Raw genomic sequence first — 22,918 nt, 5'->3', positions numbered from 1 at the left:
TTTCTTATACATATATATATATATATATTTATCTTCACGCAGTGTGTAAAGATTATCTGCAGATCTGGTATGTTTGCAACATTACACCTCTATTGTGATCCAGATATAAAACAGTGATAGATATATAACAAACAGTATAGATCAGTAAATTCTACCCCAAAACTTCATAACTATAAAGTATTAAAGGTAATAACAGCACAATCCAGAAAGGTTACGTTTAATTTAGTTGCACAGTGACTTCCTGATGAATCATTTTGTTGTAATACAACACCATGTCCAAAGACTCCTCAGATCTAAAATAAAGGCAGGAAACGGACAATAAGTCAGCTAAATATAAAACAATCTATACTTATGAGGATATTTAATTGTTTAATTCAAAATTTTAACCATGTTTATAAATGGTTTTATTTTTGATGGACATTACAACACTAGATGCAATTTTTTTGACTCTGAAAATCAGAAAAAAAAAACCTAAGATCAAATAGATCATAGAGAAATATATTATTGTTTAGAAGAAAAGAGTTCAAAATGTCCACTGAAATAAAATTATATGGTTGGTGAAACTTGTACCACAAAGTTTTCATCAGTTTAGAAAATGGCGTAACATAACATCAAGACTGTCATACTTACACCACAAAATCATCTGAAGAATATAAAGAAAGACAGAAAGAAATCATTATCACTGATTTTAAAAATATCACAGCACACAACTCTGTCATTGCATCTAAGTGTAATACTAAATCAGTATGAGAAATCATTACCTGACAAACTGAAAGTTTAAAAAGCTTGAAGAGTGTATCTTCTAAGTTATCATTGAGTTTGCAGTTCAGGAGTTTGTCCTCATAAAATAGACAGTCCACGGTGAGATGAACGTTTTGGTTGTTCACCTGTCTCTGACTTTTAGATACAACATAATGAGGATTGATGGTATGATGCATCACCACCAGAATCACTGGTTTACTACCTGTAAGCACAGACGCAACCAGATCAACTGAGTCGGAAACAAAGTGAAGCACATAAATTAAGTTTCTACTTTTGTAGCTCATACTGCAGACCATGAAGGCTGTTAAGCATGACCCTTTTGTCACAAATATGTTTTAGTTATTTCTATTTTTAATCCATTAGTTATCCATATTTATTTCTTATTACTTACAAATTTGTTATGAGAAATAAATATGTTAAATATACAGACGTGGATACCTTATATAAGACCAGGCAGATGCAGATAAACTTTAATTTTTAGGCTGTGGTCTCAAAATACATTTCTACAATTATTTAATTAATTATCCTGCTATTACACCATTCACATACAGTTACATTTCTCAGATTAAGTAATCTCATATAGTATTTCTTACAGGGCAGGTTGCTCAGGGCATCTGTGATGTCTGTTCCAACTCGTGAAACAACAGGACAGAAAACCAGAAGATAGTCACATTCTTCTGGAGAATTCACCTGAGTTTGACCAATTCTTTTGAGCATTTCAATAATGGGATAGTGAGCCTCATTTGTTCTTCCCGCCAACCAGACATGGAATGTTTTCCATGAAACTAAAGATGAAGGAACAGAAGATGTGGGTAGTTTTCCAAAGTAACTCTTTAAAACTGTTACATATCCACACAATGCTGTGCAATTATAACTGTAGTCATAATAAAAAGAAAATACACCCTTTTACAGAGTCATACTTATTGCTGCTAAAGATGGTTCTAGAAGCTACTGAATTACTGGTGTTCTTAGATTTCCACACACACACCTACATGCACGCATGCAAACTCAGCATTTATGTTCTGGCCACTTCTCTCATTCATCTTTATTTCCCTTTTGGTGTTTAAATTCTTTAATGCTACAGCTGCAACTTGCTCTATTCATCAGCAACTACAAAGTTAGTGTTGTATTATGGAGGCAACATTAAGTGTTTCATAAAATAAGAAAATAGGTTGTATTTTTTCCCACCTTGCTCTACTTCTTCCTGGTCTCTGTATCGGGATTATGAAAGAGAAAGCAGCTTTTAGTCTGAATTTAAAAATCCAATAAATACAGCTAGTTGGTTAATATGTAACAAGGTTAGTAAAAGGTGCTCAGTGTAAACCCTTACTAGAACCGGAAGACTAAGCTAAAAATAGAAAACAACCTTAGATGGATAGAAATCTATTACTCTAATGCATGGCAGAGAGGCAGCATTTCACAGCCTAAGAGAGATGTTTTTGTTTTTTAAAATTCAGATGTTTACTTACAAAATCCTTTGGTAATCTCTTGTGTCTGACATTTTCTTCACCACACTGAAAAAACAATGAATGCTTGTCTATTCCAGTACTTTCACTTTTGATTTGCAAAGGGTCAGTCAGTAAACAGGTCCTTTCAGTGTCACATGATGCTGCTATCTGAAGACAGGCGTTATTCCTGTTCCCCTTTCACATGGCATCTTTTTACAGCATCTCCACCTAGTGGACGCACTATTTCATGAGAGGAACAAACCACAAAAGTGTTTGATGCAAGATAAAACAATGTCAATTGTGCATTTGAAATATACAGTATGTTCACAAAATGGGATTGGTGCCTCTGTACTTTCTAAAGATTACTGTGTTTAATAGAAAATAAAGAGCTGAAAGTTGCATGTAGCCACACTGATGCCACACCCAGTTCCAACCTGGTGCTTTGAAAAGTCACATGAGAAGCAAGGGCTGAATCTGACTGTAAAACACATTGTATTCTCAAATGGCGTTGACTTGTCAATCATAGCACAGGCCATCATAAAGCATACTCTGCTTTATCATCCTAAGGCAGGGACGGTACACCTGGGAGTTTATGTACATCTTCTAACACTTCTCATTGCTTTCTATGCCCTTATGTTGAGCACATTTAAGCAGCAGCACAACTTTGACATCAAAGACGAAGTGACACAGAAACACAGTGAAGACAGTTTTCCCATCCAATGCAACTGATGTGGTCATCTCCAAAGCTAATTCAGCAATGCCTAAATTGTGTCTGGGTGCTATAACTCTGGTCTTTTATTGGTCATTTTCATAATCTAATGTTGTTCAAGTGGTTTGTAGTATTCATTTTTTTATTATCTCTAATCACCTCAGAATTTGATATTGCTATTGCAACTATAAACCATTCATGAAAGAGACCTTAATGATCATGTAGTAAAGCTTTGATGTGAGAAGAAAAAAAGTTCTGCCAAGATGTGATTATAATTGTTAGCTGATTGAATAACTACTCATCTTCTGTAAAAATAGTTATAGAGGAAAACCCACAACTTTTTAATATTTGTGAAAGCCTGCAAGGAGAAAGTATAATTACAAACAAAAAAAGAGTTTTCACAGTCCAGCAGTGCATTGTTTTCTTCTTAAAATATCAGAACTTTGAAAGATACAACAGGTGTGTGGAACATGAGAACATAAACGTAGAATAAAAAAACGATAAATGCTAAAAATTATATGTTTTTCTGGTTAATTTCCAGTGTTTTATACTGATCAAAACACTGTAAATAACCAAGTATTTCCAGTAAAAAGAAAAGTTTCATCTAATTTTTTACGTTTCATTTTTTGGAAAGTAATTCTAGGAAAAACAAAACCAAAGCAGACGACGTAAACAAAAGGTATAACAAAATATTTTGGGGAAAATGTAGCAAAGGTATCACTGCTAAAGATGTATACTGCATATGAGTTTTCTCTCTTTATTTTTTCTAAAATTAATAAATAAACTATTAAAACAAAGAGATAAATAAATGAATACAGAAAACACACACATATACGCATGATTTAATTTGTACTTGACAAATTATATAATCTCAACATTATAATCAAATAAAGCTGCATAATTATAACATAATAAATATAATAATATTATTATTACTATTAACAAATATGATTTATTTCAGAACTGAGTTTTTATTTATTAACCCCACCTCCACATTCACACACACACAAACAAACAAACACACACACACACACACACACACACACACCCAAACTACAAACTTGAAATATAATGACATAATTTCATATTATCATCAAGTAAAGTGAATTTGTTCACATATCTATCAGCATAATCAGTTTTTACATCATTTCACTTCTATTCTACTTTTGCTAACTGATCAAGAGACTCATCTCTACAAACACCCACATCAGCTTTCACTTTCAGCGGCTTTTTAACGTTTTAAAAATAGGCCTAAAAGTAATAGCAGAAGCAAAATTGTAGCAAGTACTATTGCCACCGTCAAAGGTATTATCCAACCTAAAAAAAAAAAAGAAAGAAAGAAGAAAAGAGCAATAAGTCTGGTATCATTTACAATTACCATTGTTATATTCTGATTAATCTGATTGACAGCGCTGCATATGGAAACAAATGTGATCAAGTTCAAAAGCTAAATTACATCACATTAGACAGTTAATGAAATTTAAACCAAAGAGGAATTCTACACTAAAACACTTTAGAAAAAATTCACTAAATTAAAAAGACAAAATATTACAGTCATACTTACGGTCCATGAAGTTCTGACAGGGAAACATCTGAAAGAAAGAATGAAAGAAATCAGCCACAGTGATCATCCTTTACTGATAATAAGCCTTGTGTTAGATCAGTCACTTACCTGAGTAGGAGGAGAAACCCGCAAAAATTTCTTCACCTCATGCCACATGATCTCATTCTGGTTGGAATTCAGGAGTTTGTCTTCATAAAACAGACAGTCCACAGTGAGGCGGACATGTGGGTTATCCACCTGTCTCCGGCTTTCACCCGCAACATAATCAGTATCGAAGGTATGATGCATCACTACCAGAATTGCTGGTTTATCACCTGAAAACACAAAGAAGAGAGGGTGAAATGATTGAAAACAAGAAATTCAAAATATGTTTTCCATCTGTAGCCTATGCTGTAAGAACATAAAAGCTGCATGTGGCTCTTTGCCTGAAGAGCCACATGTTGCTGAACCAGTTTTCTATGTAAATACTGCATGGGTGGATACCTAATGTAAGACCAGTCACATACAGTTGCATTTTTTAGAATACCTTCCCACAATCATTTATAAGATTCAATCAGTGCTAAATAATATAATGTAGCTTTTCTTACGGGGCATGTTGCTCAGGGCTTCTGTGATGTCGGTTCCAACTCGTGAAACAACAGGACAGAAAACCAGAATGTAGTCACATTCTTCTGGAGACTTCACCTCTCTTTGGCCAAAGCTGATCATCTTTCTAACAATGAAATGATGAGTCCCATTTGTCTTTCCTGCCACGAAGACGTAGAACTTTTCCCCCAAAGCTAAAGATTTGGGAAAAAAATTAGATAATTGTTCTTAACTTTGTGTAGGTGCACAGCTTCAAGCAAAAGAAGATAAACCTTGAGTCCATTCTGCAAGTTTCAAAATAATCTAAAAATTATGTCAACTTTTCACCTCAATGTTAATTACAGAATGTATAATGTATGAATGTACATTTTATTAATGTAGAAAATTTCATTAGACACAATGTGCTTAAATTAAAAGATAGGAAGATAAAAACTATGTAGTAATAAAATACAAGACAACACACGCACACACACGCACACACACACACACACACACACACACACACACACACACACACACACACACACACAAAGAATTAACTGTAAGAATAAAAAGGTTTTAAGTACGTGTTTGAAGGTCAGCAGGCAGCTTCTTTGAAATAACAGGAAGTACCCTTAGCACACTTAGATCTATTTAGACCTGAAGAGATCTAATGGAAGTCCATCTAAGCAAAATAGATTTTTTTAGCTGCTCCCAAAATCTGTTTAAACTTTAAACCACAGAAGTAATCATAGACCTGCAGCTCTGCCCTTCAGTTTAGATTAGCATGGATTAGCATGCTAATACAATTTCCAGTTAAAAGAGAAAGTGAAACTAAGTTAAAACAGTACAGAAAAAAACAGAGCATGTTTAGTGGCCTGCAACACCGTGGTGCTTTTAACCAGAGTTTAAAAGGTCAAAGACAATGCAGTCGCAGTCACAGAAGTGTAAGGATGCATTAACTGTTTGAGCAGTGCTGGTACGTCTAAAACTAGACATAGACATGAAAAATGAGAGTAATTATGAGCAGCAGGAGCAATTATTTACATTTCTAGGCAGTGAATATACTGCAAGTCCAGTATGCACTCTCATTTAACCAAAAGCAATTCCAATTTTAGTTGCAAATTCTGCAATTCGCCAAACTTGAAGTTCCTTTTTACTAGTCTGCTGCATGGTGCTGTCAGGAAGTGTAAAGTGTTTGAGATTAAGTTAGAAAAAACAAATGTAATTGCTCACCATTTTCTTCATTTGTGCTTCTAAGTAGAGACGTGGAAAGAGAGAAAGGTGCCTTAGTCAGACTTTAACAAAGCTGAATAACTTCAGGTAAATATGCGTACATCCTGGTAACAGCTGTTCTGCGCAAACTTATAATAGAACACAGCATAAAAAAACAAATGAAAAAACCCCAAATCTTAGCAGTGTATAATCTGGGATTTAGCTTTTAACAGTCTGAGAAAAAGGATCTAAAACCAATATTTAAGAAGCTTACTTACGGAGTACTTTGATAAGATGTTGGTGTCTCTGCCATATTTTATCACACGCTCAAGACCAGTGAACACCCTTCCCCCACGTCCAGTCTTCCTTCCACTGTTTGTTGAAGGCAGCGTGTCAGTCACGGAACAGGAACTGCAGACATAACTGTGTGCTGAAGGAAATAAGATAAGAGCACAGCAGCAGCGGAGGAAATGTAGTTACTATAGTGTGCAATACAAAGACACTAGCAGTTACAATGTTGGGGTCTTCAAACTACATGTTCAAAAATTGGGGTTAATTGCACCACATAGCGTAGGTGTACACAATTAATATTTACCCAGGCTTTCACAACAACTTCTACTGTTTGTTCTTCTCAAGAAATATGACAAATATATCCACTGGGTGGCAGTGTTGTAAAAAGACAATCTGAAAGTGGCTCTGATTGGACTGAAGTCCAAAACACCAACTTCATGTGTCACTGAAAACTAATTTATTACATTTATTCTAACTAAGAGACAAGTGATGTCAAAATGTATTCCTTTTACTCGGTTCTCATACCAGCATAATGGTGTCAGGTATCTACCGATAACGAGTATGCAGTACCGAGGTTAACTGAGCTGTTAATTAAGCTTTGTGTTTTTTAATGTTTCAGGCAACGTCAGTCTCAACACAAATATTACTTCAATAATATGTTTTGAATGTAAATAATTCAAATAAATAACTAATAATTATTTATTAGTGACAACAGGACAAAAATATTTAAATTAAAAATGAACAAAAGCTATTTGCTTTATTATTTACAGTCACACTAGTTTCTTCTTTCCTTTTCTCAGTTTGAGTCCTTTTACTGCTCAACCATCACACACATGCACACAAACACATGCAACTGCTGACATTTAATAAAACTCATAGACTTGGGGACAACATGTTAAGTGCAGTAAAAGCATTTGTTGTTACACTACATGCACTGACAGTGAGAGTGAGCGAGAGAGAGAGAAATAGTAGTGTCAGCTCACTTGACCATAGCTGCTCTTAAGTTAAAAACATTTGCCAACATGCAAGTAAATACTGTTGGTTAGCCAGAGTGAAATGCCTCCAAGCTAATTTCACTTAGCCTTCATTTTCCTCTGTGTTGTCTTAGCTCTCTTGGTTACTGATGCTGCTTCTGCATGGCCTAGTAAACAAATTTGATAGTAATAAGAATAGATTGGCCATATCATCTTGTTTTCACTGGTATCAGATTCACGTTTTGAGTCCAGGGCCCTGTTTCAGGAAGCCGGTTTAGAAAACTCAGAGTGAAAAACGATACGCAGGGTTGAGTAACCCCGAACTGTCCAACTCGGAATATTCGGTTTCAGAAAGGCTGATAACAATTAGTTCAATCAACACGGAGTTGCGTCAACCCCAAGTGAAGCGCGCGGACGAGGATACATAAAGCCCTGATAAGCGGAGCACAGATTAAGCGAGTCACCATGGAGACGGAGGGAAAGAAGGCGCGGTCAATGTATTTCACAGCGCTTGAGGCCGAAATTCTGATGGCAGCATATGCCGATAACATGCAAATTCCGCGGAAAAAAGTAACACAGCCTCAGTTGCAAAAGAAAGGGAGCATGCATGGCAAAACATAGCCGACAGAGTCAATGCGTGAGTGTTAATTTAAACATTGATCGAGGGATTTCCACCCATTTAACACGTTATTTTATCATATGTTATTTTATTTGTTATTTTATACATTTTATTTTGTGACGTGATGTGAGCACAGGTGCAACCCAACAGGCCCCAAACGTGCCTGGCAGCAAGTAAAAATGAAATATAAAAATATAGTCCAAACAGGTAAGGTGTAATTGTATTATGAGCCATAGTGCTTGGTCTGTTTGTCCCATGTAAATCAATTGCAGTTAGAGGCTACATTAATTTTCTTTCTGTAAGCACTTATTGAAATTATCTGAGCACATTACAAGTACATATTTGCTTACTCTGTATGCTCAAATGTGACCCGTTATAGCCAACAGAAAAAAAGCGGAGGCCCGAAAAACAGGTGGGGGTCCTCCACCACCACCACTCACAGAGGCTGAGCAGTTGGCCCTCAGCCAAAACAGTGGGCGCCCTGTGGCCGAAGGCATCTCTGCGGGGACATCCTCTGAGTCAATAACCCCGCAAGACACAAGTGCCTACATAGGGGGTAAATCCAAAATAATACATGATGTGCATACATCCTTTCTTCACAGTCACCTTTGCAGTGCTACTCATTCATTTGATAAACTCTTTACCATAATGAATTATTTTGTAGTGAAGTTATTTTCCTACTGATTTTGCCTTCCCTCAGTCTTGGTTGTCTTTGAGAGCATAATGACAATGAAGTGTAAGGTGATTGGTATGTTTGTTAATTGCCATTTGGTCCCTTGTAAGTTATAAGTGACCTGTATGAACCTCATATTCTATCAGTTGATGGTGATGGTGTACTGCATCTGGTGCAGCCTCCTGTTGAGCCAGACCAACATGCAGTTGTGAGTAATACTCCACAGATTATATGAGTTTACAGTAGAACAGCAATGTTGTTTATTTCTTTACTACAGGAAAATAATGAAGAAACATTGACAGCTGTTACAGAGGAGGAAGCAACAGAGACACTTTATGAGGTTTACATCTTTTAATACTTTGTGTACAGGAAATACAGGCGACCAATAAAGCCAGTTGAACAAAAAATCTGTTTATTCTTCTTTCAACATGTTGAGGTGATGGGTCAAAGGAAATGATTGTGACATATGGTGTCTCTGACTGCGCTCCCATCTTGTATGTCCGTGGGAGGGTCAGGATGTTCATGGTTTGGATCACTGCTGATGTTTGGTTCAGAAGGACAGTGTTCTCCTCTAATTGTGGCAATGTTGTGAAGAATCACACATTCCACAATAATGTCACATGCCCTTTCTGGGGTGACCCTGAGTCTTTGCAGGCACTGGAACCGGGCCTTAAGCATTCCGATAGTCATTTCAATTCTGGCTCTTGTCCTGCAATTAGCCAGATTATATCGCTGCTGTGGGCCCGGTTCAGGGTCAGGGTAAGGGGTAAGCAAATAGGGTAAACATGGATACCCCCTATCACCAAGCAAGTAGCCAGTGAACTCTCCTAAGACAGAAGGATGCACTTCAGTTCAAATGTCCCTGAAGCAATTGGTCTTTATATATTTTAAAGTATTCTCAACTCACCATGTCCAAATTTTGTGCTCAGTGTACATTCACGGAATATTTGTGAGTCATGGACAGAGCCTGGCCACTTGGCTTCCACATTTGTGATAATGTTGGCAGCATCACATATGATCTTCACAGTGCAGAGAACACAAATTAGCATCCATTACTATGATGAAATAATTTGTTAGTTTGACATGCTACAGGGAACTATGTACCTGTACATTAATGCTGTGGAAAGACTTCCTGTTCACATAGTCTCCTTCATTTACTGAAGGAGCAATGATTGGAATGTGAGTGCCATCTGTACAGCCAATCACGCCTGGGAACCCTGAAAATAAATGTGCAATTTAAGTAGTAGTCCAAGTATCACCACATCATACATTAAGTTTTGGTCATCCTGATACCTGCAATTTTGTGGCATCCCTCTTTGATAAATCTTGTGGGTCTATGACCGGGGAACACCACAGACGAGTACAGGAGACGTTTCAGTGCAACTGTAACATTCCTGACTGCCCGACAGACGGTAGCCTTGGAAACGTGCTCAGCGTCACCAATATTATACAGAAAGCTCCCGTTTGCAAGAAACCGAAGTGCAATACAAATAATATGCAATGAACTGAGAGCATGTCCGCGATGTGTCACATGCGTAATATATGGCCTGAGGATGTTATCCAAATAAATTATAGATTGTGCTGAGAAACGGTAACGTTCGCACAGAAAATCATCAGGAAATGATAAAATGTCCAAACGCGCTCTGATCACTCTCTCCCGGCGGAGAGCTCTGCAGAGAATTTGGGCTTCACGATCTACTGGCTCTTCAAGGAAGTGGCACGCCATGTCCGACACTTCCTACAGTCAGGTTTCCGACAAAGGGGCGGAGACAGTCAGGGTTAGTTGTAGTAAACCTGCTAGGGGGCAGGTTAGCTTCACGGAGTGTGTCGTCATAGTGACTCACTCAGGCTGCAGCTGAACTCGCTTTGTGAAACCGAAAACCCAGAGTTTTCGTTAACTCAGGGTATACTTACTCAGTTTTTCCACTAAACCGGCTTCCTGAAACAGGGCCCAGATCTGACAAATGTCAGATCCAAATATGTTTATATTTACATTACCTAAGAAAAAAATACTACATAAAGGAGATTCATGTATCCACACTGCAACACAGTGCATGTTCATATGGTATCAACTTGTCATTGGTTGTCCCGCCCCGTATCACACCCTGCACTACTGTTGTTTTTGACTCAAAGGAAGGGCTTCCACTCAGCTGCTCAGCAGACCATCATTTCATTTTTTATGTTTAGGACAGTTAATGCTAAAACATTTAAACTCTTTTGCTGTTTTATTTACATTTATTTACAGTGGCTTGTGCAATTCAACTCAGCTGTAAATAAACAAATATTTCCAGGATGTAGGAGCTGCACGCCATTATTTACTGATGTGAAAGTAATACAACAAAAAATACAATTCAATAACAGCAGAAGATATAAACAAAATGTAACAGGTCTGTATAAATTACAGGCAAAATGCAGTGAAGGTATTGGTGGTTAAAGGATGTAATGTTACGTAAGGGTTTACTCACACTTAGATCCAAGATAAATTAATAAGCGTAGACAAGCAACAGAAATATGAAACATTTGAATTTATTATTCACAAATGATTTTGATAAGATTATTTGGACAAATCAGCAGAATTACGTCATAGAGATGATTTGCTTTTATTTATAGCTTCACCAAGTTGCAATATAACCAACAAGATACCCTGGATGTGTGAAGTGATTTTAGTAAACCAACACTGTATATCAGTACAGCAGTGCACAGTGTTGTTTTACAGGACGATTTGTTTTCATAGAAATGTGCATCTAGTTTGCTGTCTGCATTAATGACATGGCTAGAAAAATGTCCTAGTGCTCATCTAATAATCTTTCTCCTTATTATTGTTATTATTGTTGTTGTTGTTGTTGTTGCTGAATCGATTACCTAAAATATGTGATTATGTACTTATTTCCAACTTAGCCTTGAACTTAGCCATATGACTCCTTGACCTTAAAAAATAGATTCCTTTTGGTTTTGCTATCCAGGGACTGCTCTCACAGCCCTATTTTCTTTTTTATTTCAGGACTGTTGAAATACACAAAGATCGCTACAGCAGTTAGAGCCGCAATCCCAAGTACTCGACGATTCTTCAAATCTAAAATGAAGAATAAAAGAGCAATGAGTTACCTCAGATCATTCTTATAGGCCAAACAATCCAAAGTCATTATTAGAATATTAAATTCTATGATTCAAAGTTTTGAACACCAAAAGACTATTTATAGTATACTTTAATATGTTTAAACTATATATTCCTCTTTGTTGTATACAGCAATGGCTTGGAGAATTAGTCTCAATCCATGAGCAAGTAGGCTTTATTCTAACATGCTGACTTATCAAGACAAAACAAAGAGGGATAATTACTTTAAAACGTGTCCCTTAGGGAAACACTCCTTAATGTTATAGTATGAAACTGGAACAATCATACTTACATTTGATCGTTCCAAACCACAAAACCTGAATAATAAAATGAAACAAAGAAATAAAGTATTTAAGTATATGCCAAAATAATTATGTGTAAACCTGATAACAGATCAATACATTTTGTCATTACCTGGAGAGTGGAAACTTCCAAAAATATCTCTATTTCATTCCACATCTTATTGTTACGTTTAGACTTGAGGAGCTTGCCATCATGAAACAGACAGTCCACAGTGAGGCGGACATTTGGGTTGGTCACTTGTCTCCGGCTTTCAGCTACAACATAATCGGGATTGAAGGTGGGATGCATCACCACCAGTATTACTGGTTTACCACCTGTAACCACAGAGACAACAGGATGAAATGATTCAGAACCATAACATAAACAAAAATTTGGATTACTCCATCTTTAGATTATACTGCAGGACATATAAGCTGAACATTCTTCTACAGTAAACAAGATCCTTCACCTCCGATTTCTTAATCCTTGTTTTTATTTTCTATTTTTTCATTAGTCCAAAAAAGATATGAGAATAGCCCTTATCTAAGAAACAATATTGACACTGGATTTGTCAGTAAATCTCCCCGGTTACTTAGAAGCACCAACTCCTTCACAATATTAGTGAAGACAATAGAAAAACTAATTTAATTTTCCTCACGGGGCATGTTGTCCAGAGCCTCTCCGATGTCCGTTCCAACTCGTGAAACAGCAGGACAGAAAACCAGAAGATAGTCGCATTCATTTAGAGCGTTCACCTCTGCTTGGCCAACATCTTTCAACCTTTCAACAATGTGACGATGAGCCCCATTTGTATTTCCAGCTTCAAAGATAAATAATTTTTTTCCCCGAAGCTAAAGATGGATGAAAAAGAATATTTTAGGCATATGCTTATAATTTTTATGCAGTTTATGTTGTGTGTGTGCCAGTTATATGAATCATGATCTAAATAAGCAAAAACTAAAGGAAGTGGGTCAGTGTGAATGTGGCTTTTTCCATGTGAGCTTTTCTTAATGAATGGAAATGCACATGTCAGCTAATCCAGGTGACTGGATTGGACACTAGATCAAGTGCTCCCCAAAACTAGTGAAACCACCGCCATAAGTCAAAGATTCACTCCTCCTTTACTTCTCTTTATGTCTTTAACAGTTCCCTATTATGCTGCAAAATGCTGCATTCACGAACTGTCAGCTGTATGGCGCCATCAAGTGTTTAACAAACGTAATAAAGTAAATGTATTTTCTCACCATTTTCTTCTTTCTTTTCTTTGCGTTGGGAAACAAGTGGAAGAAGAAATTAGCATTTAGTGGGAATTTAAAAAGTTGAACAAATTCAGCCAGCGGGTAAATATGTGTCAGTGTTGGTAACACTGAAAGCTCTGCACGAGCTTTTACTGGATCCAGACAAAGTCAAAAACGAAAAAAGAAAGACCACCTTAGAAGAGTGTGTGCATGCACGTTAGAGATGAGGGAGCACTTCAAAGCCTTATATGGTTAGTTAATCATTTTAAAAGTCGACTTACGGAAGAGCTTGATACGTGACTCGTGTCACGGGCACACTGAAGACGCTGAAAGCCCCTCCCCGACCGCCTCTCAGTGCAGCACTTTCACTTTTGATTTGAGACACAAAGACAAAACAGAGATGAGAATGTGTTTTGAGAGAGAAAAGACAAGAAAGGTAGGAGGTGTGAGTTATTGAAAATCATTGTAAATGTGTGTGATACAATATAAAGATGAACCTTGATAAAAAAATTAAAAAGAAAAAACAGTTGTTTGTTCATCTCATTAGAATCTGCAATACTGATCACGACCACTGGGAGGCAGTGTTGTAGAAAAATGAAGTCAGTCCAAAACACAAGCTTCACCTGACACTGAAAGTTGAAGTAGAAAATATCAGTATCCCCCACCCAACAACTCAACTAACTACATTTATGCTGAAGAGAGACGAGTGGCATAAAATGTATTTCCAAAATTACAAATGTTTTTGTGCACACAGGCATTTTAAAATATTTTAATAACATCAACACTGATTAGTAAATCAATCAATATTTTAAATCTGAGTCACCTTACACGCTATGTGTGTCATTTACTGTTTACCTCGTGATGAAGGTGCGGTGCATCCACAACTATGTACTCTGAAGCACAATGATCCGAGTGAGATGCTACGGTATGACTTTAAACAGGCGCTTCATGCTTGAAAACCCTCCAATGTGGCTGAATTACATCAATTCTGCAAAGATGAGTCGGACAAAGTTCCCCCACGGTGCTCGAAAAGACTCTCAAATGCTTGATTGCAGTTGTTGCTGCTAAGGGTGGCCCAGCCAGTTAGTAGGCTTAGGCTCCCTTTTTCGCACAAGGCCATGTACAATTAGATTTTTCCCTCTTTAATAATAAACACCTACATTTAAAACATTTTTCTTACTTGTGTTATCTTTGTGTAATATTTAAACTTGATTGATGATCTCATTTCAGTGTGACAAAAAATAGGAAATCAGGAATGAGGCAAATCACTTTTTCACATCACCATATTTATTGTTATTTATTAGTAAATTACATTTTTAGTAAAAAGTAAAAGGTTAATAAGATAAAGTACAGAAAAGCAACAAGACAGGAAAGATTTGTATTTATTCTTTATGAGCATAATTATGATAATACATTCAGCAGAATTATTTCACACATATGTTTTATTTGTACTTGACGACTTGTTAGTGCCTTCAGCATGAGCATGCTCGACCTTGTCTACTTGTGTAAGTGTCACTAGAATGATGACAAAAATGAATGCAATGATGAGTGCTACAATCAGTAGATGGTTCTTTATCCCTAAAATGAAGAAAAACAAAGATTATTAAAGGTGGTATTTTTTAATATTATATATAAAATACAAAACATAATGCAAATGGCAGAAACTGCAATTAAAAAAAATAAAATAAAATAATAATAATAATAATAATAATAATAATAATAATAATATCAAAGTTTCTATTTTCATGGGCCCATCTAAATCATTGAACTCAGGTGCTCCAATCACGTTCTTAACCTCTGATTTATCGAGTCAAGCACCCAGCCATGCAGACTGCTTCTACAAACATTTATGAAAGACCGAAAGACCAGGTCGCTCTCAGGAGCTCAGTAAATTTCAGTGTGGTACCATGATAGGATGCCACTGGTGCAACAAATTCAGTTGTGAAATTTTCTCATTATTAATGAATTAACAAAGTGGAAGTGATTGGGAACGACAGCAATTTAGCAGCAAAGATAAAGGCCACGTAAAGTCAGAGATTGCTGTCAACATCAGTGTCTGACTTCACAAATGTGCTTCTGGATTAATGGTCAAAAAATCCCATAAACACACTTCTAAACCTTGTACAATGTCTAGTTAAAGCTATTGAAGCTATGAAGCAATTGTATTTGAAAAGGTTGGGTCAATATCATATTTAATGGATTAAGAATGGGATGGGAATCAAGTTCATATGTGGGTCTTTGGCCCAGTGTTTTGAATTTATGAGGTTACGGTTCCTCGTGTTTTGAGAACCTCTGGTTTTTAGGTCTGGCTTCTTTGTAACTTTAGCTGGTTGCTATTTTCCTTGGTAATCTATAGTATTCTCTGTTCTTTTTATTCTTTAATATTCTACTTCATGTTCCTAGGTTATGATCAAGTTTAATCTGTGTGCTTTGGTAATGCAATAGCTATCATGTTTTATGATCCCTTTCTGTCTCCACAGTCATGTCTGGTCTGTTCAGTTGTGTTCCAAACGTGTGTCCATTCTGCCCTAATGTCCTCCTGTGTATCTAAACCCTCAGTTTGCATCTGTTCTGTGTAACTTTTGAGGTACTTTTCAGCTAATTTCACAGGTGGGATAACTACATACATTGTCATTTTAATCTGAATGTAAAACTGGGGCAAAAAAAAAGCTGTAATTGGAAATTCATGGTTGTAGTCACACTTACAATTGACTATCCTGGTCAGCAAGTCAGAGCCCTAAAAAGGAAGAAGAAAAATTAGAATACAAATAACAAATTAACTGGAGCATTTGTAACAAACTGCAATGTTTGAATCATACCTACCTACCCACTACTTTATTCAAAACATCAATATTAGATAAGTTTTTTTTAGTCAGTACCTGAGTCTCCAAACTGAGAACTCCAAAATGATTCTTGATTTCAGCCCACATGTTGTCATTGAGACTGCAGTTAAGGAGGGTGCCATCATAAAAGAGACAATCCACAGTGAGGCAGACATCTGGGTCGTAGACCTGTCTGCTGCTTTTGGCTACAACACGACGAGTATCATGAGTGTGGTGCATCACCACCAGAATCACTGGTTTACCCACTATAAGGACAGAGACAGTGGGATCAGATGGTTCAAGAAAAGTGAAAAAACATTTAAGTTAGTTAAGTTACTAGATATTGAGCTGAGGCTGTAAGACATTAAAACTTTTCTTCATAACCCTTTACATTATTTCATCCATCCATTATTTTCCATCTACTTGTTCAACTGAATATCACACAGGAGCTTCCCATCTGACACACAAGAGAAAAAGACAACTAATGTAAGTAGGTCACATACAGGTAAATTACAACTTCTTACCATGACATTTCTCGTGATACCAATTTAACATTCATGGATTTAAATTACTTCCCTTTACTTGTGATGACAAAAGAAAACTAGTGTGATTTAACATTTCGTACGAGGTTTGTTGTTGAGAGCCTCTGTGATGTCTGTTCCAACTCGTGAAGCAATAGGACAAAAACCTAGAAGGTAGTCACAATCTTCAGGAGAGTCCACCTCAGTGTGGCCGATGTCTTTGAGTTTTTGAACAATTTGAGAATGAGCTCCATTTGTTCTTCCCGCCTTCCAGACATAGAATTTTTTCCACAAAACTAAAGATGAAAGAAAAAGAAATTTAAGTACATTATTCACCTGTAACATCATTTTGTACTACTTGAGCCAGATGAAGGTGAAAGAAATAACAAAATGATATCATCTATCAGTGGCTTTTTACATGGACTATTAAGGGTGCTGATTAGGATCTCCCCAAATGTGCTGAAACTACTGGAGTAATCACAAAGCACTCAGCTGCAGTGCTTTCATTTTAATAGGGTAGTGTAAATGACCACGGCAGACCCGGTGACATTAACATGCTCTGTTACCTTTATTGACACACAGAGCTGCAGCTCTCCCGCTGCCAGCTCAACATAACCAACAACAACACCACCACAGGACCCAGTGCTATGCTTAAGTCGGTGGGGCATGATTGCGGATGCCGTGCAGGTGCGTCCACCTTCCCTGCACGGCACCGCAGGCCACACCCAGCCACAGGTGGTTTAGTTATAACAGAAAATGAAAGTGAATTAAAACAAGGTGTGTCTTCTTCTTCTTTATTTATTTTGATTTTTGTTTGGTTATTAAAGCTCTTCATAATTATCATGGTAGAAGTATCAATAAATGATGTTTTATAATCACCAAATGCAGTTTAATGAATTTAACAAATACAGTCTTGAAAAATCTACTTGTTTTCTCACCTTGTTCCTGTTCCATGTCTCTAAGAAGGATCAAGAAACAGAAAGGAGCATTTTTCAGCATAATTATCCACAGACAAGGTGAATGTACATCACAAGCTCTCTTTAGTGGCAGCTGCCCTACAAAAGCTATCACTGGTATAGATGTCTGAAAAAAAAACCCAAGAGATACTAATCTGTATTATTATTCAGTTCAGTTCAGTGAGAAGATGAGAAAACCTAAATGTGCCACTGAATGATGCAGGAAACCCAACTCCTCCTTCTAAAGCACAAGTGCGCACTGCAAAAGTTCCACAGCCTTACTATCTGCACAGCAGACACAGAAAAAACAACTAAGTCCAGTATGATAACAGGAGCACCTCAATGTCAACCATATAGATGTAATTTAATATTTAACACTAAATCAACTGTGACTGCATAATTTCCTCAATAAAGTACTTTGATTGTAATTTATCAGTAATCTGCATTATTACATTGCATGGCAGAGAATAAGTAGTTCACAGCATCATGGGGTGAAAAAAGAAAGTAAAAGGTTACTTACAAAAGAGCTTGATAATTTCTTTCAATCTCTGGCATATCTTTCCTCAGGCTGCAGTAGAATGAAATGCAGTGTAAATGAAAGTCATGGTCACTGCAAAACTTTCACTTTCACATGTGCAGACAGCCACCCACTCATCCATCCACTTATCTGTTTTTTTCCTGCTTTTAGATGCTGAGCACTGGGAAATCTCCCAAACAGAAATATTTTCAGAACACTAAAGATGAAAAGGCTTCATTTAAAAAGGGTCAATTGGAGCATAATATTGCATCATATCACAGTACTTGAGTCAGATGATTTCATTTGATATTAGTGCCTTTTTTAAGTGAGCTACAAAGTGCCTTGGATACTAGGACCCAAAATTAGCTAAAATCACAGAAATAATGACGAAGGACTGTGATGGAGTGATTTTGACAAAAGTTGTCATTGTTGTGCTTAAAACTGTAAACCTTGTCCTAATCTGCATGTTCAGCTATTTTTCTGTCCCTCCCCGACATCTAGGATGGTGGGGGATGGTAATAGCTATAGTGTTTAACTGCAGGCACATTGCATGTAAAGGTTCTGGTTTCTTTATTTAGAAGGAATGTTTACTTCCTGCCATTTATGGGCTCACCTGTGCTTGTATATGGTGGACCATTAAAGGGGTTAAGCGATATATGGGGGGTGAGGGAAGGTGACCCTTTTATGACTATAGATGTTGTTAAACGGCTGTAACCACATATGACTAGCAGGAAGTCATGTATACAGAGTCACGTACACACACATGCACTCACATGCTCATACGTGCATACAGTCACACACACAGTGCCTTAACTTAGTGGTTCCCAAACTTTTTTTGCTGGGCCCCCCTTTGTTCTACAAGAAAAATATTGCCCCCCCCCCCCCCTCTCTCTCTCTCGCACACGCGCTAACACATCCTCCAACCACACACACCCATATTTTGCTCCATTGCGGTTTATTTCACACCTCAAACATTTAGTAAACAATTTAGCAAATACAAGTAATTCGCAGGTAGTAAGAAAATAAACTACTAACTCTTTTACGCTACGTCCGCAGCTGTTTCGTCCACACGTATGAGTTCATCACGCAACCTTAAAGGTATGTGCCTTTTTCCACGTCACGCTGTGCGCCACGTTATTGTTTACAGGAGATGAATTGCAGAATGGCAGATAGTCAGATTAACAGTATTTTGTCTCTATCTTCAGGTTTTACACGCTTACATATAAACAAGCAGTTACTGTCCCTCCATTTAGAAAGGCAGAGGCGTCACGGTGTGATTATTTTACATGTAGTTTTTTTTCCTGTGTAATAACATTGTTATCAATACATTTTTCAAAAAATGCCTCTCTGTGCAAAATGGGTTTAAAAACATAAACAACTGTGGGATGCTGTTTGTCCGTGATTTGAACCGAGGGAGCAAATCGTGGCAGGATCAGCCTGATATTATTTGTATCCCACTGTAACTTTAATGTATAAAGAGCTAACATCTATAAAATGTCAGGAGTAGCTATTTATTACAACAAGTGTTTGTGAACTAAAAATCAAGAATGTGGGATACTGTTTGTCCGTTTTTTGAAGAGCCCAGCGCTGCTCTCGACGCAGGGAAAACCAATTCTGCAGGGGAGACCTACCTCGGCACTTGTGCAGGTGAAGCCAAAGGTAAGATTTGCTTCACCATATTTTCTAGTCTTTGGCTTAGAATGAAGTTGGTTTGGAAACATATTCAGCTATGCTTTATCTCCTGCTTTGCTTGTGTGGGCGCCCCATGCAAGCAGTGTCCAAGCGTTGTTTTGTTTTTTCCCTTTTCATGCCGCGCCCCCCCCCCCTGCAATGGCTCTGCCCCCCCCCCCCCCAGGGGGCGGGCCCCACACTTTGGGAAATGTCTCCCTTAACTCTTAGGAGAAACCTTATGGGTTTTACAATGGGGTGTTTCTGTAACTGATATCTCTGAATAAAAGGCTGCGAGGGGACACTGTATTTTTTTAAGTTGGCTGAGATCAGGTGGGGAGTTTGTAGCTTCAAGATCCTGACCAGACCGGCTTCTCTTGCAAGTTAAAATGGACTGAGCTCTGAGTGTCTTGCTTTGTTCACGGGGATAAGTCTCTGAGTCACCGAGGCCAGCGAGTGCAGACCTAACAGACTGACTCTATCGAAGTACTTTCACTTTATATGTTAAGTTTCACTTATTAAAGAAAATGAAATTGAGGCAAAACAGAGTGTCTTTTCCCCTTCTTTCTCTGCATATATTTTAATCCCCACTTTTAACAGTAGAATATCAGAATCAGAATCAGAATCGTGTTTATTGGCCAAGTATATGTGCAGACACATACAGGGAATTTGGTTCCGGTAGATGGAACACACACACACACACACACACACACACACACACACACACACACACACACACACACACACACACACACACACACACACGTGTCTATATATACACATTACACATACATACACAAAGCTGTGTAAACCAACTATAAATAACAAATCTAAACTTATATACATAAAATACAGAAATGAATGAGGTGGAATGAATACTGCAAAATGTACATAAGGTGCAGCTGCAGTCTGGCAGTGGGAGCAGTGTGACAGGTCAACTGTTAAGAAGGGAGATGGCGAGGGGAAAGAAACTGTTCCTGTGTCGGGTGGTCCTGGTCTGCAGGCTTCTGTACCGTCTGCCAGAGGGCAGCAGATCAAAAAGTCTGTGTGCAGGGTGTGAGGGGTCTGTGATGATTTTCCCTGCCCGTTTCCTGGTTCTTGAGAGGTACAGATCCTGGATGGAGGGCAGGGGGGTGCCGATGATCCTTTCTGCTGCCTGTACAGTCTGCTGCAGTCTGCTCCTGTCCTGTTTAGTGGCTGCTCCATACCAGACTGTGATGGAGGAGCACAGGACAGACTCAATGACCGCAGTGTAGAACTGGATCAGCAGCTCCTGTGGAAGACTGTACTTCCCCAGTTGTCTCAGGAAGTACATCCTCTGCTGGGTCTTTTTGAGGATGGCGTTGATGTTGGTCTCCCACTTCAGGTCCTGGGAGATGGTTGTACCCAGGAACTTGAAGGTCTTCACAGTTGACACAGGGCTGTCTGATATGGTGAGGGGGAGCAGAGTTGAGGGATGTCTCCTGAAGTCCACTGTCATCTCTACAGTCTTAAGAGTGTTCAGCTCCAGATTGTGCTGACTGCACCAGAGTACCAGCCGCTCAACTTCCTGCCGGTATGCAGACTCATCACCATCTTGAATGAGGCCAATGACGGTGGTGTCATCTGCAAACTTTAGGAGTTTGACAGCCGAGTTCTTGGAGGTGCAGTCGTTAGTGTAGAGGGAGAACAGTAGTGGTGAGAGGACACATCCTTGGGGGGCACCAATACTGAGGGACCGGGTTTCAGAGGTGATCTCCCCCAGCCTCACTTGTTGCTTTCTGTCTGTCAGGAAGCTGGTGATCCACTGACAGGTAGCTGGTGACACGCTGAGCTAGGAGAGTTTGGAGGAAAGAAGTTCAGGCACAATGGTGTTAAAAGCCGAACTAAAGTCCACAAACAGGACCCTGGCATAAGTTCCCGGGCGGTCAAGGTGTTGCAGGATGTAATGCAGCCCCATGTTCACTGCATCATCCACCGACCTGTTTGCCCGGTAAGCAAACTGCAGAGGGTCCAGCTGGTGGCCTGTAATGTCTTTCAGATGGGAAATATTACAGTGTCTCTCATATTTCTACATCATCAGCATTACTGATGAGACACAAGCTCCAGTTATACAAACTTATGAATGATTCATTATTTACTCTATAAGGTACCAAGCTTTAACCAACATTTAAAATAAATAACAGACTGAAATTCTATTTGTCATTTTATTCTCAAATAATAGAGTGATAAAAGTATCTGATTTGGTTATTAAAACACTAAAACCATATAGAGAGACTGTATTGATCTGACCATAATGGAAAAACCCATACTGGATGTCATCTATCTAACCAACGTAAGATACAAAAACCTTTATAGAGTGAATATCATAAATGTATCTGTGACTCTGGTCTGTAAGTTAAAGTTTACTTATACGATTAGAACAATTGTTAGAAATAAATACAGATCGGATACACAAATCTGAAGGATTTATATTTATTTTTCACAATATACGTAATCACAATCATATGTAACACAATCAGCACAAAGCAGTATTATTTACATGGAATTTTGTTTCTGTTTAAAATTTCACGAGTCCTATTCTGTCAGTGTCCATGAGCGGTTGTGGACTCGTTTTATATTATGCATGTTTGCTGCACTCTGCTGCTGTTTTTGTCTTCTCCATGCTTGTGTATATATAGGCAAGTGGGTGTGTGTATGGGTGTGGATGAGCACTGGGGATCAGGCAGGCCTGGTAGGTGTGTCCCGTCTGGAAGCTGGCCACACCTGAAGCGGACGAGTACACACACCTGCAGCTAATGAAGCCTTGTCAGGGGAGCTACTTGAGAGTGTGGCTGAGCGCTCCTCAGCGCGGGATAATTGTGTGAGATGCTACGTTAGTCTTAAAGCTCAGTAAAGTTAGTATGTGTATCCATGCAGCTGTATTGTGTCTTAACGGCTGCTTCTGTTTCCCCAGGAGACGTGTAGAACACCAGACAGCAGCCAGCACGGGGAGTGCTGA

The 22,918-nt window shown here is 38.1% G+C and overlaps 4 protein-coding genes across 4 annotated transcripts; all 4 read right to left on the bottom strand.

The window, feature by feature from the left end:
* Positions 1-228: 228 nt before the first annotated feature.
* On the bottom strand, positions 229-2,317 carry LOC146617512 (uncharacterized). The gene is made up of 6 exons (XM_085372199.1): positions 2,232-2,317; positions 1,951-1,973; positions 1,356-1,547; positions 762-964; positions 631-643; positions 229-293 (listed from the first exon to the last, which is right to left on the bottom strand). The coding sequence occupies exons 1-6, from the start codon at positions 2,261-2,263 to the stop codon at positions 250-252; spliced, it is 507 nt and encodes a 168-aa protein (XP_085228325.1). The 5' UTR covers positions 2,264-2,317; the 3' UTR covers positions 229-249.
* A 1,833-nt stretch (positions 2,318-4,150) lies between these two features.
* On the bottom strand, positions 4,151-6,575 carry LOC146617511 (uncharacterized). The gene is made up of 6 exons (XM_085372191.1): positions 6,541-6,575; positions 6,284-6,303; positions 5,071-5,262; positions 4,592-4,797; positions 4,484-4,511; positions 4,151-4,236 (listed from the first exon to the last, which is right to left on the bottom strand). Exons 1-6 carry the CDS (start codon positions 6,573-6,575, stop codon positions 4,151-4,153), a joined length of 567 nt encoding a protein of 188 aa, XP_085228317.1.
* Positions 6,576-11,468: 4,893 nt separating this feature from the next.
* LOC146617510 (uncharacterized) lies at positions 11,469-13,771 on the bottom strand. The gene is made up of 6 exons (XM_085372197.1): positions 13,736-13,771; positions 13,461-13,478; positions 12,875-13,067; positions 12,349-12,551; positions 12,227-12,251; positions 11,469-11,892 (listed from the first exon to the last, which is right to left on the bottom strand). The coding sequence occupies exons 2-6, from the start codon at positions 13,461-13,463 to the stop codon at positions 11,792-11,794; spliced, it is 525 nt and encodes a 174-aa protein (XP_085228323.1). The 5' UTR covers positions 13,464-13,478; positions 13,736-13,771; the 3' UTR covers positions 11,469-11,791.
* Positions 13,772-14,883: 1,112 nt separating this feature from the next.
* On the bottom strand, positions 14,884-19,948 carry LOC146617509 (uncharacterized). The gene is made up of 7 exons (XM_085372190.1): positions 19,902-19,948; positions 18,274-18,321; positions 17,736-17,755; positions 16,902-17,093; positions 16,334-16,542; positions 16,161-16,191; positions 14,884-15,032 (listed from the first exon to the last, which is right to left on the bottom strand). Exons 1-7 carry the CDS (start codon positions 19,946-19,948, stop codon positions 14,884-14,886), a joined length of 696 nt encoding a protein of 231 aa, XP_085228316.1.
* Between the last annotated feature and the right edge of the window lie 2,970 nt (positions 19,949-22,918).

Source organism: Diplotaxodon limnothrissa, linkage group LG15, assembly GCF_057381915.1.
Source record: "Diplotaxodon limnothrissa isolate DT_005_m linkage group LG15, D_limnothrissa_male_GT1.1, whole genome shotgun sequence".
Taxonomy (NCBI): Eukaryota; Metazoa; Chordata; class Actinopteri; order Cichliformes; family Cichlidae; genus Diplotaxodon; species Diplotaxodon limnothrissa.
Note: the sequence above shows the minus strand (reverse complement) of the source record. Positions and strands in the feature narration are given on the sequence as shown.